Source organism: Schistocerca serialis, chromosome 7, assembly GCF_023864345.2.
Source record: "Schistocerca serialis cubense isolate TAMUIC-IGC-003099 chromosome 7, iqSchSeri2.2, whole genome shotgun sequence".
Classification (NCBI taxonomy): Eukaryota; Metazoa; Arthropoda; class Insecta; order Orthoptera; family Acrididae; genus Schistocerca; species Schistocerca serialis.
In genome coordinates this window covers 210,584,762-210,599,374 of record NC_064644.1, presented here as the reverse complement: position 1 = coordinate 210,599,374, position 14,613 = coordinate 210,584,762, and the positions used below count along the sequence as shown (strand labels likewise).

At 42.2% G+C, this 14,613-nt stretch overlaps 1 protein-coding gene across 1 annotated transcript in view; it reads right to left on the bottom strand.

Annotated features, from left to right (window-relative positions):
* The window catches only part of LOC126412262 (cytochrome P450 4C1-like), a 91,974-nt gene extending 77,586 nt beyond the window's left edge, over positions 1-14,388 (bottom strand). Inside the window, exons 1-2 of the mRNA XM_050081767.1 lie at positions 14,115-14,388; positions 2,195-2,301 (exon numbers count right to left, since the gene is read on the bottom strand). Coding sequence (XP_049937724.1) covers positions 2,195-2,301; positions 14,115-14,277 — 270 coding nt within the window. The 5' untranslated portion in view covers positions 14,278-14,388. The remainder of the gene's footprint in view (positions 1-2,194; positions 2,302-14,114) is intronic.
* Between the last annotated feature and the right edge of the window lie 225 nt (positions 14,389-14,613).

Sequence of the window (14,613 nt, the reverse complement as noted above, 5' to 3'; positions counted from 1 at the left end):
TGGATGTTCGTTGTTTCTCTTTCTTGATTTTCTTGTTCACTTTTGTTACTAAGTTCTCTTTGTATCCATTTTTTGCGGCTATTTGAATTATGGTACTCATTTCTTTTTTGTAATTGTCTGTATCTAATGGTACTGTGTTTAGTCTGTGGAGCATGTATCTAAGTGCTGCCTGCTTTTGAGAACTGGGGTGTTATGACGTCTCATGTATAATTATGTCTGTTGTTGTTGTCGGTTTTCGGTATATGTCAAATGTGTGGTGGTTGTTTTGAATCTTTATGGTGATTTCAACAAATTTAACTGTCTACTTTGTTCTTTCTCTATTGTAAAATGTCGCTTATCATGAAGAGAATTTATGTCAGTGCAGAACTGGTCAATTTTATTGCTTGGTTCATCTATCAGGCACTAGAGCCATATATCTTATCCAGTATAGGATGTTGTACCTATTTGACACTGTTTTGTTAAATATAATCTATTCTACATGGTTCATAAATATGTTTGCTATGGTTCCAGACACTGGGGATCCCACTGGTTATTCTTCACTTAATAAATAGAATACATTATTGAAATGAAAATAGTTCGGTTCTGTTTTATCTCTAGAAGCCTGACTGCTTCTTTGATGTATTCTTGTGGAAGTGTACTGTTTGTCTTAAGATTTTGTTCTATAATATTTATTGTTTCGGTTATATGCTTTATAAATAAAAGCGAAACGCATCTGGTGTAGTTCTTTTTAATTAAATTGCAGTGAGCTCAAAACGGTTAACTAATAGTAACATATGTTAAGAGTTGCTGAGGAAGATGGCCACGTAAACAAACGTAGAATACGTCGGAAATTTTCCGATTTCTCCATTTAGCACTCCATTTTCTAGCCTCTGCAGCTCCACTCACTATCTCCAAATGTAAACTTAAATAGCAACAGTGAACTACAAATAAAAAATGATAATCGATATACAAATCCATAGTAACCGGAATACCAACAAGCAAAATAAAAATGCTACCAACTTATGCATCAATTTAATATCTTGGTAGACATTTATTAGAAGCATTTCATCTATACGCTAAGGGTAGCCCTCGTGATAAAAGTAAGTAAGGGAAGTATCCGACATTATCAGACCGCAACAATAACGGTAAACTAATGGAGCACGTATCATTGTTTAAATATCCGGAGATAACTCTACAAAGGGATATGAAATAGAGAGAACACGCACGTGAAATCACTTGCACTAAATGTGGATCAGTGCCATATTGTTTAGGAAATTCTGGTGACGTGCGGCGCATTTGCTAAAGGAACCTCATTTGTTACAGAGTACTGCTTCAGCGTTTTGAGTCTGAAATGATGTTAAAGCTACTGAGAGAAGCGCCTGTGAGAACGTTACATGTTGATACTGTTTGTACCAAAGCTGAACGAACATGCTCAAAGAATTTAAATTGTAATAGCAGGAACAAAGATAAATTTAGGGACCTAGTTTTGCCGTACTCTGAGCAATAGCTTTATTGCCCCCATCGTAGATCTCCAAAAGGAGGAATCGGGACAAAATTTGTTACCTAGCTTAATATCCGTTTGCATTAGTACCAGAGAGTGGCTAATACTAGTACAAAATACATTCTATCATACACTGTACAGTAACTTGTGGCTTACGTATATCAGTTACTCCTACCAGAGTTAGTAGAAGACCAAGCTGTTTCTTACTGTGAAAGATCTACATCGAGATCGTGTGTACAAAGTTTAAACGGCTCTTAACCTCGACCCGCCTTATCTTGTGTTGGCTGCTGAGAATTTCCTATGTCGTCGCCTCTCGCTAACGGCTTGATCTACAGAGCGTGGTTCTCTCTGTGCTGCGTTGTTGGTGACATGCAGCTATTTTTTTGCAAAATAAACATTAAAGAACATGATTTATCTTATCTTACCTGACTGGTGTTAACGGGCATGAAACATTCTCATGATTTTTCTATGGAGTTATGTTCAGTAAGGGTTCAACTAATCGAGATATAGGAAATGTTTTGCTGAAGTCAGAGGTTTCAATAATCGAAAAGCTCAGAGAATGATCTTCCTCTGGAGACGGGTTAGGAATATAATTGTCAGATACTTTAAGGACTTTGTGCCGGATTTCCTTTATTTTCGTAGGTCTGTAACTCAAAGAAGTCTATATTGTTAAATGTTTTTGATGGATTTGGAGACAGTAGAATAATGGCTTACCTCGATATGCTCTGCTTTACTGACGTTTATTGAGGCACTCGGACCCATCCAGCCGCGGAATATCGGCCAGTATTGTTTCGTCACCTTGTCGAAGACACGAAGTCTGTCTGGAAAAGAAAATCGTCTTCTGTACTAAGAAGTGTTGGATTGTTTTTTCATAATTCATCTCACTTCGGTGTGAAACGCAACAATGATATCGATGTGGAGATTGAGGCCAGCGTGCAACGTCGTAGTCGTTCGCATGTGGGTCATGAGAAGAAACTTCACGAACTTCTAGAAATGATTTTCGTGATTCTGCTAATCCTCTCATGTAGTCCTGTAAAACTAAGTTCTTATGGCACGACACAAGTAGAAACTGACAAAGTCGTTTATAACAATCATGGTGATTTTGGATGCTAAACGAAACTTAACACATTGACAGGATATTTGATGTTACTTCAATGGTTATAAATTCGAATCAGTTTACAAAGAATTTGGTATACGCTGACAGGTGAAAAATCGGAACACCAAGAATGAGTTGTGTGACGTAAATGGAAGTTGGTTGGCATGTTTTTACATGCGAAAGGTCTATTCAAATTTGGCGCCAAACGCATCAGTAGCGCTAGTAGCGCTACTGTGAGGACACAAATCAGGTTTGCTTTAATATGCCCTGTAAGGGTCGTGAGCACTGGTTACCTTTGAGACTGGATGTGGTGAGTTGACGTTAGTCAACACTGTCTTTAAAACAACTAAGACGCCATTATCAACACCTCACAGAGTTTGAACGAGGTGGTGTAATAGGGGCACGAGAAGCTAGATGTTCCTTCGGCGATACTGCACGAAGCCTTGGCAAGAATGCAGCCACTGTACATAATTGCTGGCAGCGGTGGTCACAAGAATGTACCGTCGCAAGAAGAGCAGGTTCCGGATGACCACGTGTCATTACCGAGAAAGAGGATCATTGTGCTCGTCGGATGCCTCTGGCGCGTCGTACTGCATCTGCAGCAGCAATTTGAGCAGCAGCTGGCACCATAGTGAGACAAAGAACTGTTACAAATCGATTACTTCAGGAACAGCTCTGAGCCAGAAGGCCAGTGGCGTATATTCCTCGGTCTCAAACCACATCCATTTGCGACTTCAGTGTTTTCAAGTGAAAGCTTATTGGAGGGCGGGGTGGTGGTCTGCTGCGTTTTCTGATAAATGCTGGCTCTGCCCCGGTGTCAGGGAAGGCCGTGTAGAAGGAGTCCATTTGAGGGCCTGCAACCAAACTGTCTGTGTGCTAGACACAATGAGTCTACAGCTGGAGTTATCGTCTGGGATGCGATTTCGTATGACAGCAGGAGCACTCTCGTGGTTATCCCACGGACCCTGATTGCACATTCGCACGTCAGTCTGGTGATTAGACCAGTTGTGCTGCCATTCATGAACGGCATTCCAGGGGTATTTCCCAACAGGATAATCCTCGCCCACATACCGCTGTTGTAACCCAACATGCTCTGCAGAGTGTCGACAAATCGCCTTGCCCTGCTTGGTCACCAGATCTGTCGCCAATCGAGTACATATGAGACATCATCAGACGAAAAATCCAGCCTCATCCACAAACAGAATTTACCATCCCTGTAATGACCTACTAAGTGCAAGAGGCATTGAAATCCATACCACAAACTGACAGCCGGCATCCGTACAACACAGTGCATGCACGTTTGTATTCAAGATTCTTGCAGTTACACCGGTAATTAATGTACCCAATTACACATCTGCAATGTTTTTAATCTCGCGATTACATTAACCTGCCCTCCCTCCCCGCCCCCCCCCTCCCCCACGAGCCATGTACCTTGCCGTCGGTGAGATGGCTTGCGTGCCTCAGCGGTACAGATAGCCGCACCGTAGGTGCAACCACAACAGTGGGGCGTCTGCTGAGAGGCCAGACAAACGTGTGGTTCCTGAAGAGGTGCAGCAGCCTTTTCAGTAGTTGCAGGGACAACACTCTGGATGATTGACTGATATGGCCTTGTAACAGCAACGAAAACAGCCTTGCTGTGCCGGTACTGTGAAAAGCTGAAAGCAAGGAGAAACTACAGCCGTAATTTTTCCCGAGAGCATGGAGCTCTACTGCATGGTTAAATGATGATGATGTCCTCTTGGGTAAAATATTCCGGAGGTGAAATAGTCCTCCATTTGGATCTCCGGTCGGGGACTACTCAGGAGGATGTCGTTACCAGGAGAAACAAAACTGGCGTTCTACGGAAGGGAGCGTGGAATGTCAGATCCCTCAATACGGTAGGTAGATTACAAAATTAGAAAGGAAAATTGATAGGTTAAAGTTAGATATAGTGGGAATTAGTGAAGTTCAGTGGCAGGACGAACAAGACTTCTGGTGAGGTGAATACAGGGTTATAAATACAAAAGCAAATCACGGTAATGGATGAGTGGGTTTAATAACGAATAAAAAAATTAGGAACGCGGATAAGCTACTATGAACGAGATAGTTGCAGTACCCAATGTTTTTAATCTCGCGATTACATTAACCCGCTCTCCCCCCCACCCCCGACCCTAAATAAGACAGACACGAAGTCCACGCCTACCACAATAGTACAAGTTTATATGCCAACTAGCTCCGCAGATGACAAAGAGATTGAAGAATATATGATGTGATAAAACAAATTATTCAGATTGTTAAAGGAGACAAAATTTTGATTGTGATGGGGGACTGGAATTAAATAGTAGGAAAAGGAAAAGAAGGAAAAATTGCTGGTGTATATGGGCTGGGAGAATGGAATGAAAGAGGAAGCCGCCTGGTAGAATTTTGCAAGGAGCATAATTCAATCATCGCTGACATTTGGTTTAAGAATCGTAAAAGAAGATTGTATATGTGGAAGAGACCTGGAGACACCGGGAGGTGTGTACTAGAAATGTTAATGACATAGATATGTTACCTAGATAAATGTATTCCCGAGGTTTCATTACACAAAAACAACTCCTCCCGAACAGGCTGTGAAGGCCCAACGGTACTGAACGGCCGCCGTGTCATCCTCAGCTCATAAGCGTCAGTGGATGCGCATATGGAGGGGCTTGTGGTCAGCACACCGCCCTCCCGACCGTATGTCAGTTTCCGAGACCATTCATTACACTACATTAATAATTTTTTGGTGTTGCGTATATATTCGTTTGTTTTGACTGTTGTTAGTTTTTCTCTCACAGTGTTTGAATTTTTGTTTGTACAATTCCTTACTGAGATTCCTCGAATAGGTATCTTGGTAACTTACGGTTGTGCAATATATGTAGACGAGTTACGCAGGCGTTACCTAGACACCTGGAAGTTAATTCTGTTGGCCGAAGACTCTAGTTGCAAATTCTTTTACGAGTTTCTGAATTTTATCCATCCCATTAGCCTGCATTACTTCCGTCTTCCTCGTCCAGAGTGGAGAGTTTGGGAGCCGTCACAACATTCCGTTTTGCTTAACTCACAATGAGTACATGTTTCTGTTAAATGTTGTGACTGGAGGAGACCGCCTCCTCACGTGGATCATGATTTATACAGGGTGAACCAACTCCACCAACAAACTTTCAGAGGTTGTTCGAAGATAACTTCGAAGTATTTTGGTACAAGGGATCCGTGGTCTCTGGGGGCAGAGTAAAAATGTTATTATGGTTTATTCGGTATTTTAGGGCAATCATTTCTGTCTCTGTGAAAATGTGGAATGATTCAAAAAGAAATAACAAGTTTCAATTGTTTACTACAGACAAACTATCAAAGAAACACATTGCATATGCCGCTGGGTAGAGGAAGATTCGAAGCTCCGACACAGATGCGCTTCTTGTTTGTTTGTAGCAACTTGGCGATTACATTACCAGTCAGTTTGTGTGTTGGAATCTGCGCGAATTCAATCCATTGTTCAAGTGCGACGTGCATTCTGCCGACGATATAGCGAGAAGCTACCTTCGCAGACGTTCATTTATGACTGGCATACAAAGTTCTTGGAAGTTGGTTGCATATGCGAAGGGAAGAGCATTGATCGGCCACCCACATTTGATGAAAATGTTGAGCTTATTAGAGATGCATTGACACGAAACCCTCGGAAGTCCACAAACGGGCACGCCAGTTAAATTTCCTCAAGCAACGGTGAGGCGCGTTCTGAAACGACACATGCATATGAAGCCTTACAAGTCACAGTTACTGTAGCAAATGCGTACGGCGACCACAACAGAAGGTACGAATTTTGCATACCAGTTGTACAGGATACGGCAAAGGGCACTTTTTCTGAACGACTCATCTTCACGGACGAATCGACGTTTCATCTATCGGGTAAAGTAAACTGTCATAATGTAAGAATTTGGGGGTCACAAAATCCTGGTGTCGTTGTCGAGCGTGGAAGGGACTCACCGATACTGACCGTGTTTATGGCGTTTCTGTTCACAAAGTTTACAGACCTTTCTTTTTTTCGGAAGAAACTGCGACAGGAATGTCATACGTGGTCATGCTGCAAAACTGATTGTTTCCTCAACTTCGCGAAGATTCTAGTGATTTCATTTTTAAGCATGACGGCGCCCCGCCTCGCTTCCACCTTTAGGTGCAGCGTTATCTTAACACCAACATCCCACAACTTTAGACTGGAAGAGATGGATAACAAGATCTTGTTCGTTGGTTTTGTTCTCCCAGGTCACCAGAAGTCATACATTGCTATCTTTTTCTGTGGTTGTACATAAAAGACAGAGTCCTTGTCCCACCTGTGGCAACTTCTCTTCAAGACCTGAATTGTTGAAACTGTCGATTCAGTAAACAGGTACCTGTTGGTTCGTGTGTGGAATGAAATGGACTGCCGTTTCGATGTTTCTCGAGCAACTCATGGTGCCCATGTTATGTGTGCAGTATAATACCTGTACGAACACAAAACTTTGAACATTCCTCTATGGAGTGAAATGCGCAATGTATTGCTATCTTTCATAGTTTCCTTGTAATAAACAACTGAAATCTATTCCTTTTTTAACTATCCCGTACTTTCATAACAGTGAAGAAGCCTATAAAATGAAATAACCAGAACGTACAGCATTCATCACAGAGTAATGAAACACGCCTCAGACAGAACTGTGATGTGACTGCCGTTGCTGCGAGAACAGTGGCGTCGTTATGCCGCACTTCCACTGCATTCAGTGGATCCACACATGGGGTGCACATCGGCCAACTGTTCATCATTAAATCCGTCCACAGGATTTATGTGTCAGCGTTAACGCACAACTAACACTGCCCGGGAACCAAGACCCTAGACAGAACGGGGCAGTACTGAATGCAAACTTGAGGGCAACGAGTTAAAAACGGCATTCATGTTATCAGCAGCAGTTACCGTGAGCAAATGGAAATGAGATGCACAGCTGGAAAAGTCAACTACTCTGACTAGGTACCCATATACTTGCTTAAGTTCGAATAGCGGATTGTGGAAGCATAAAAAAAGGACGACTAAGTAAAACCTCTATCGCGGGAACAGGTTTGATGCAACTCTTCCTGCTAGGCTATCATATTCAAGCCTCTTCTGCACAACTACTGTAACCAACGTTCAACTAAACCGCTCTTCTGTTGTCACTCGTTGATACCTCCCTAAAATTTTCACCTCTCCGCTCACTTCCCTCCATTACCGACTGACAATTCCAAGACGTTATTAGTTTCTCCATGTCTGGATGCTGCTGCTGCTTAATATTGATTAATTCCATGATACCTCAGAACGTGTTCTATCAACTGGGCCCTTGTTTCAGCCGTGTTATGCTGTAGATTCCTTTTCTCCCCTGTTCAGTTCAGTACCCCTTCGTTAGTTACGCATAGAGTTGTAATATTATTGTAGGCTTCCATAGACTACCGTAAGTAAGCATAGTATGCGCTAGTTTTCCCAGTAGCTTTGGTCAGTTAAGGAAGGTCGAATCTGTTTTACCTGTAAATTGGGTGTGTTGCATACCTGTTGGGCGTTAAGCTCATTACGATCGCATTCTTTCCGAATGCGACCAGTATCATACTAGGTTCCCCTAAAAACCGGAATCGGTGATCCATCTAGGAATTGAGTGGGGAAAAAAGGTGAAATAAAAAAAAATAACAAAAATATATCAAACATCGCTTCAGTACTTTTTCGAACTTCAGTAAAACATGTTTATGTTATCCGTAAACAACTTTCACATTGATCAGTAATAGCAGGAAGTTCTTGCGTTTGATCATGATAAACCTTCTATTAAGCAGAAAATAATAACAGCACTTATATAAATTTTTGTGCATGTAAACAATAATTTTATCAAAAGTAATTGCTATGGTTACATAAAAGTGCAGAAGTTATATGAGTAGCTAATTTTTGTTACTTATAAAATGCAATTTATATTCTTTAAGGAGTACAATTCCAGTTACATATCTAATCCTCTGCAGTGTCTCTGTAGCACCTCATTCCGAATGCTTCTATTCTTGTCTGAACTGACTTACTTCCGTTCAGTGCTACATTCTACAGCAGGGGTCCCAACAAAATTTTCTCGAGGCCCCCTCATCGAGCATGATTGGTCCCTTGTCATATCACAGTATCAAGTACATAAAAAGCCAAATTAAGAGTCTTTTTATACGTTTTCTATTTTTGGTACTTAGAAAAAAACATTGACATATTCATCATTGAAAAAATATTGAGCTTAAAACTTTTTCAATTTAGCCATCATTGTTATTGTTATATTTTTGATTATTGTTCAAAATCTTTGTCTTCAAATCTGGGTGTTTAGTATAACAAATGCATTATCTTCCTCTTCATCTGTAAGCCTTTCTCGAACCACTTTCTAACAAACGGTCCATTTTTAACTACGCGAACTGTAGCTTCCACGAAAAACAACGCTTTACATTCATTACTGTTTTAATACAGAATATTGAATATGTAAACAATACAGTCTGTGAAAGCACTGGAAATAAATTAACATTGGCCGATTGTCGTCTGAAATGCGAGTTTCTGTGTAAAGTGACTGTTAGTTGTCAGCTGCAAAGAGGCAGCGCGCGTAGTCTAACGGCATACAGCAGAACTATTTGCATCTATCTAATTCTAGTTTTGCGCTAGTGTGCTAGTTTCATTTGGCTCTAGGAAGACGCCAGACGCAGAAGTTAGCGTTCGCTAAAGCTCTGCTCATCCAGGAAGCTGCCAAAACTAAAAATCTGTTATAATACGAAATATATTTAATATATTTTTTATTCTAATAGTATCTTGAGGACCCCTCTGGCATAGCTCGCGGACCCCTAGGGGTCAGCGGACCACCTATTGGGAACCACTGCTCAGAGAAATATAAGAGGCGATCAAAAAGTTCCCCCTCGAAGGTCGTACAGTGCAGAATCGCTGTGCCAATCAGGCAAAAACTTGAGTTTTGACAATCATGCCACCGACGCACCAGGCTGAAGATACCCGTTTGATAAAACACGCTGTCGTGCTGCGTGAAGAGGTCCGTAAATGCCTGCTGCACATATTGGTCCGACAGGAATCGTCGACCTTCAAGGGACCGAAGGCGTGATAATCGCACGGAGAGATCAGGACTATAAGACGTCTGCTCGAGTGACTCCCCCACTTTAGCTGGCGCAATTTCTGCGTTACGACATTTGCGATATGGAGACGTGCGTTGTAATGAAGCAACAGCACACCTTGTCGCAGTTTTACCAGACGTTTCGCCTTAATTGCGCGCCGTAATTTCTCAGGCGTTGCGCAGTATCTTTCCCAAGAAATGGAGACACAGGTACGCTGAAATCAATAAGCAATGAGCCCTGGTAATCAAAGACCAGGGTGAGCATCACCATTCCAGCAGATGACTGGCTTTTGAATTTCTTCGGACGAGGGGACGATGGATGAGACCACTGCTTCGTCGACAATTTCTAATCCAGTTCCCAGTGGTGCCATACCTTTCGTCGTCTGTAACAACGCGCTTAGGAAACGTGTTGCCTTCAACATTTAAACGAATCAGGTGCTTCAGGAAAAGAGTCATCCGGATCCGGTTTGCTTTTTGTTCGCCGTTCGAAGCCCGGTGTGTCCACTGGCTGCGGACTTTAAGGTAGCCCAACTTCTACTGGACGGTGTGTTGCACACTACGCAGGCTGACGTCGAGATCGTCAGCTAGCGCACGAATAGTTATGCGCCGGTCCGGCCAAATCTCATCATCAACCACCAGCTTTTTGTTTTCCGTGATGACTGAGGCTGGCCTCCAAGATCGAGCGGCGTCTTGTGTCGAATCGCGACCACTGCTGAAATTGACGCACCAGTTCACAACGGATGTTTTCGACAGACATGCTGCCCCATACACATCGAGAAAGTTCAAAGAAGATCAGCACGTTTTGTACTATCGCGAAATAGGGGAGAGTGTGTCACTGAAATGATACAGATTTTGGGTGAACATCATTTTAAAAAAGGCGTTTTTCATTGCGACGGAATCTGACTAAATTTCAATCACCAGCTTTCTCCGCCGAATGCGAAAATATATTGTTGATGCCGACCTACACAGGGACAAACGATCACCATAATAAAATATGGGAAATCAGAGCTTGCACCGAGAGATATAGGTATTCATTTTTTCAGCGCGCTATACGATATTGGAATAACAGGGAATTATTGTGAAAGTGGTTCGATGATATAACTGCCAGGCACTTAAATGTGATTTGCAGAGTATCGATGTAGTTGTAGATGAATTCTTCGGCCGCCAAGAAAAGAATAACAGCACGTTGATCCTGTTTGGATGCATTTGATAATAATGTTGCCACAATTCGCTTTCCTTATATACCGCATGTACGTCGGAAAGACACGAATGCTACACTAATCCCTTGCTCACATGTCGGTGCTTGTACACCCGAATCAGAGTCACGCTATGTTTTATATACACTGCAGCAAAGCCCTCAAACCGAAACTTTTGAACGATCCTTCTACCTTCGGAAAAGAGTTCATACTGTTTAAATTCAGTGTTACCAAATTTATCTTTTTCTGTTTCTTAGTATTGCCGGTAAATATTTAAAATACCAAGTTCCACAAATGTCTTAGAAGAAGCTTAGCATCGAATTATCGGATTTCTTTGTTACGGGCGTTATCTTGTAGGACGTATAGACAGAGTTATCATTCACTACACCAAGTGCATACTTTTCAATTCATTTTCTGTATTTTCTTAAGGAGATTTAACGGAGATTCAACGGAGATGTTAGGTAAAGAGTGGAACGAACTTTCATTGTATGGGATGTGTACTACTATAGGCTCAAACGGAAAGACGAACAGAGGGCAATGAAACAAGTAAATAATCCTAGCCAGGGGACCCGTGCGAAAGTTAAGCACTTTTGTACATTTAAATAATGAACAAGTGGTGTCGTTGGAATGAAGAGAAAATATTTTTTAAAAAATGAACCGAACGACGTGAAATAATCAAGAATTTATGATACATCCTTGTATATACATTTGCAAGTGTCCAAAAATGTTTATTGTATACAAAATGTTTGTCCCGACTTCTACGACGGGCAGGGATGAGGGACTTTCAGTAGGACCACATACCCTACGACTTTGACTCGGCAAACATCTTCAGTGACAGTAAGCACAATAGGCCGTCGTAGCAACAGGTAGTCACAAATCAAGGAGACAGTGACAAACATATTTGTCATTTCTGGAAGTATATTCGCCTAGAAAAGTCAGTTTGTATAACAGGCAGAGATAATGGGCTACCACGGTGGCCACGGTTATTATTTGTGACAGTGCTACATACAAACAAGTACTTTAAAACAAATAAAATGGTATTTGTAGTAAGATAATATGAAAAGACAGCCAGTTATTAGAGATTAATAAGTCAGCTTCGTAAAATATAGGTCTGAACCTGGGAATCCACAATGCCGTTTTTCCTATGATAGTTAAATATTTGTAATGTTAAAATTTCCCACAAATAGTACGTTTCAGCCCAAAACCGGTATCCAGTGTCAGAACCCGCTCAAAAACCTTTCCAACGATACCTGATTCATACTGTGCGATGGGTAACTGTTGAGAAAAATGGTTGTTGACTTGAGAAGTAATACACGCTATAAATACAGATCCGAAAACCAATGGTTTTCCTAACACCACATGTTACCACTGAGTACCCCAACACCTTATGTCTCCGAAGATCCAAATTACAGATCTATGCTTGAGGAAAAACGCTTACATAAGACTCCCTGGCAGATGAAAACTGTGCCATACCGGCCGCCGAACATGGAAATTTCTCTTTACGCGGGCAAGTGCTCCATCGAGTAGATATCCATTCACAAATCTCGACCCACCATCACAGCTTGGGTAGCACAACCGGTAGAGCACTTGTCCGCAAAAGGCAAAGGTCCCAGCTTCGAGTCCAGGCCTGGTCCTGGCACACAGTTTTAATCTACCAGAAAGGTTTAAGTCAGCGCTCACTCCGCTGCAGAGTGAAAAATCATTCTGGGAATAAATACGAGCGAAGGCAGGCCTCAGCACGTGCTCTTATCGATCCCTGTACACGTCAAAAACCCGAGACGGGATCCCCATGAAATAATAACCATGCCTAATATGTTGCCAGAATCATCCTTTTAAATGTCCTCACACAAAATAGCCAACGCGTTCAAGTCGGTGGACCTGGGTGGCCATGGCATTGGGGATCCAAGACAAAAATACATATGCTGTCGAAATGCTATTTACCAGTACTGAATATCCAGAATGTGGATAAAATCAAACGAAGGCAGTTTGGAAACCATTGGTTTTCGGACCTATGTTTGTTACAATTATTTGCTTATTTCATCGTTATATACTCGCCTCTTTCGTTTGTATCTACATAGGCCTAATACCCCGTAGATTAACCCTAGAAAGACCGCTACGGTCGCAGGTTCGAATCCTGCCTCGGGCATGGATGTTTGTGATGTCCTTAGGTTAGTTAGGTTTAATTAGTTCTAAGTTCTAGGGGACTAATGACCTCAGCAGTTGAGTCCCATAGTGCTCAGAGCCATTTGAACCATTAACCCCAGAACACTTAAGAGGGAAAAACGTTAAATTGCTACTAAGCCATCGTAATGTTCACTACTCCATAGTTTGTTCAGTGGAAGCCATGGTTTATAGATTGTGCATTAATTAGTTACCGCTATTAGATGCCAAATGTACGTTACATCCCAAATTTAGTGCAAATACTCTTTGAATGTTTTATTTTATTGCCATAACTGGTTTTGGGCTACCATACCCATTTTCAGAAGGCTATCATTTTTCGTTACATAGATGTTTTTGGTTAACAGCGTGTTGTCTGCTCCAGACTGCACAAAAATATTTGAGTATGTAGTGCCACTTTATCAGTTGTTTAATATATATATATATATATAAAATTATGTGTGTGTATGCTCATTTACATACATATGTAAATAAAGACAATTATTTTACACTTCAGCGTATTTATTAATAAAACAACTGATAAAGTGGCACTAATCACTCAAATATTCTTGTGCAGTGTGGGGCACATGACATGCTTTAACCAAAACATCTATGTAATGAAAAATGTTAGCCACCTGAAGATGGGCGTGGTAGCCGAAGCCGATCACGGAAGTAAAATAAAACATTCAAAATGTATTTGTGGCTGGTTACGGCAATCACCAACTATCATTAACGGCCGCGGAGTTCACAAGATCCAATATGGATACAATAAACAAAATATCCCATCGTATACCCCCTGCAATCGTAACTTTTACGGGATTTAGTAATCTAGTTTTAAAAATATGTGAGTCCAGACATCGGACCAACATCAATGTCTTCTATGCAAAGCATAAGCAACGCGGCGCAGCTCCTAGTCCTAAACTTCGTTCATTTATATTCGTCAAATCTGCCTGTAATAGCAGATGCTGAGGTTCGAACTCTTATCTGGCACTCAGTTGTGACCAGTAACCAAAGGTTAACCGTGTGAATATAGGGTTTGTATACAAGAATTTTCATTGTCGGTACACTACCTTGCCTTTCGACGAGGAACGCTATGTACGTAGTCCCTATCAGCGGGAACGCCAGAGGGCCGGGAATCTTGTCGACGGCCCTGCAGAAAGTCCACCTCCGGTACAGCGCCAGTGCGGCCAGGCCCACAACCGCGGCCGCTCCCACGAAGAGTATTAGCTCCATGGGGCAGAAGACGCAAATGCCGGTGAAGTTAGAAGTACCGCAGAGGAGCGGCGCGCACTCGTCTCGGCAGAGCGCCGGAGGTGCACTGGCCGGGGAAAGCCATCAGCGCAGACGAGATCGCAGCCATCAGCGGCCAGCGTGCTGCTGCTAGTTCCGTTATGGGCCGCGGCGCGGCGTAGCGCTAGCGTACACTCTGAAGGTCGACTAATGGCAGTGGGCGCCCTCGGCTCGTAACAAAGTCGTCAAGGGGGCCATTTCACCACGCGTGTCGCTATAGCTGCTCTCAAAGTCAGGGTCACGTCGCAATAAAGGGGCAAAACAATGAATCATGCTGCG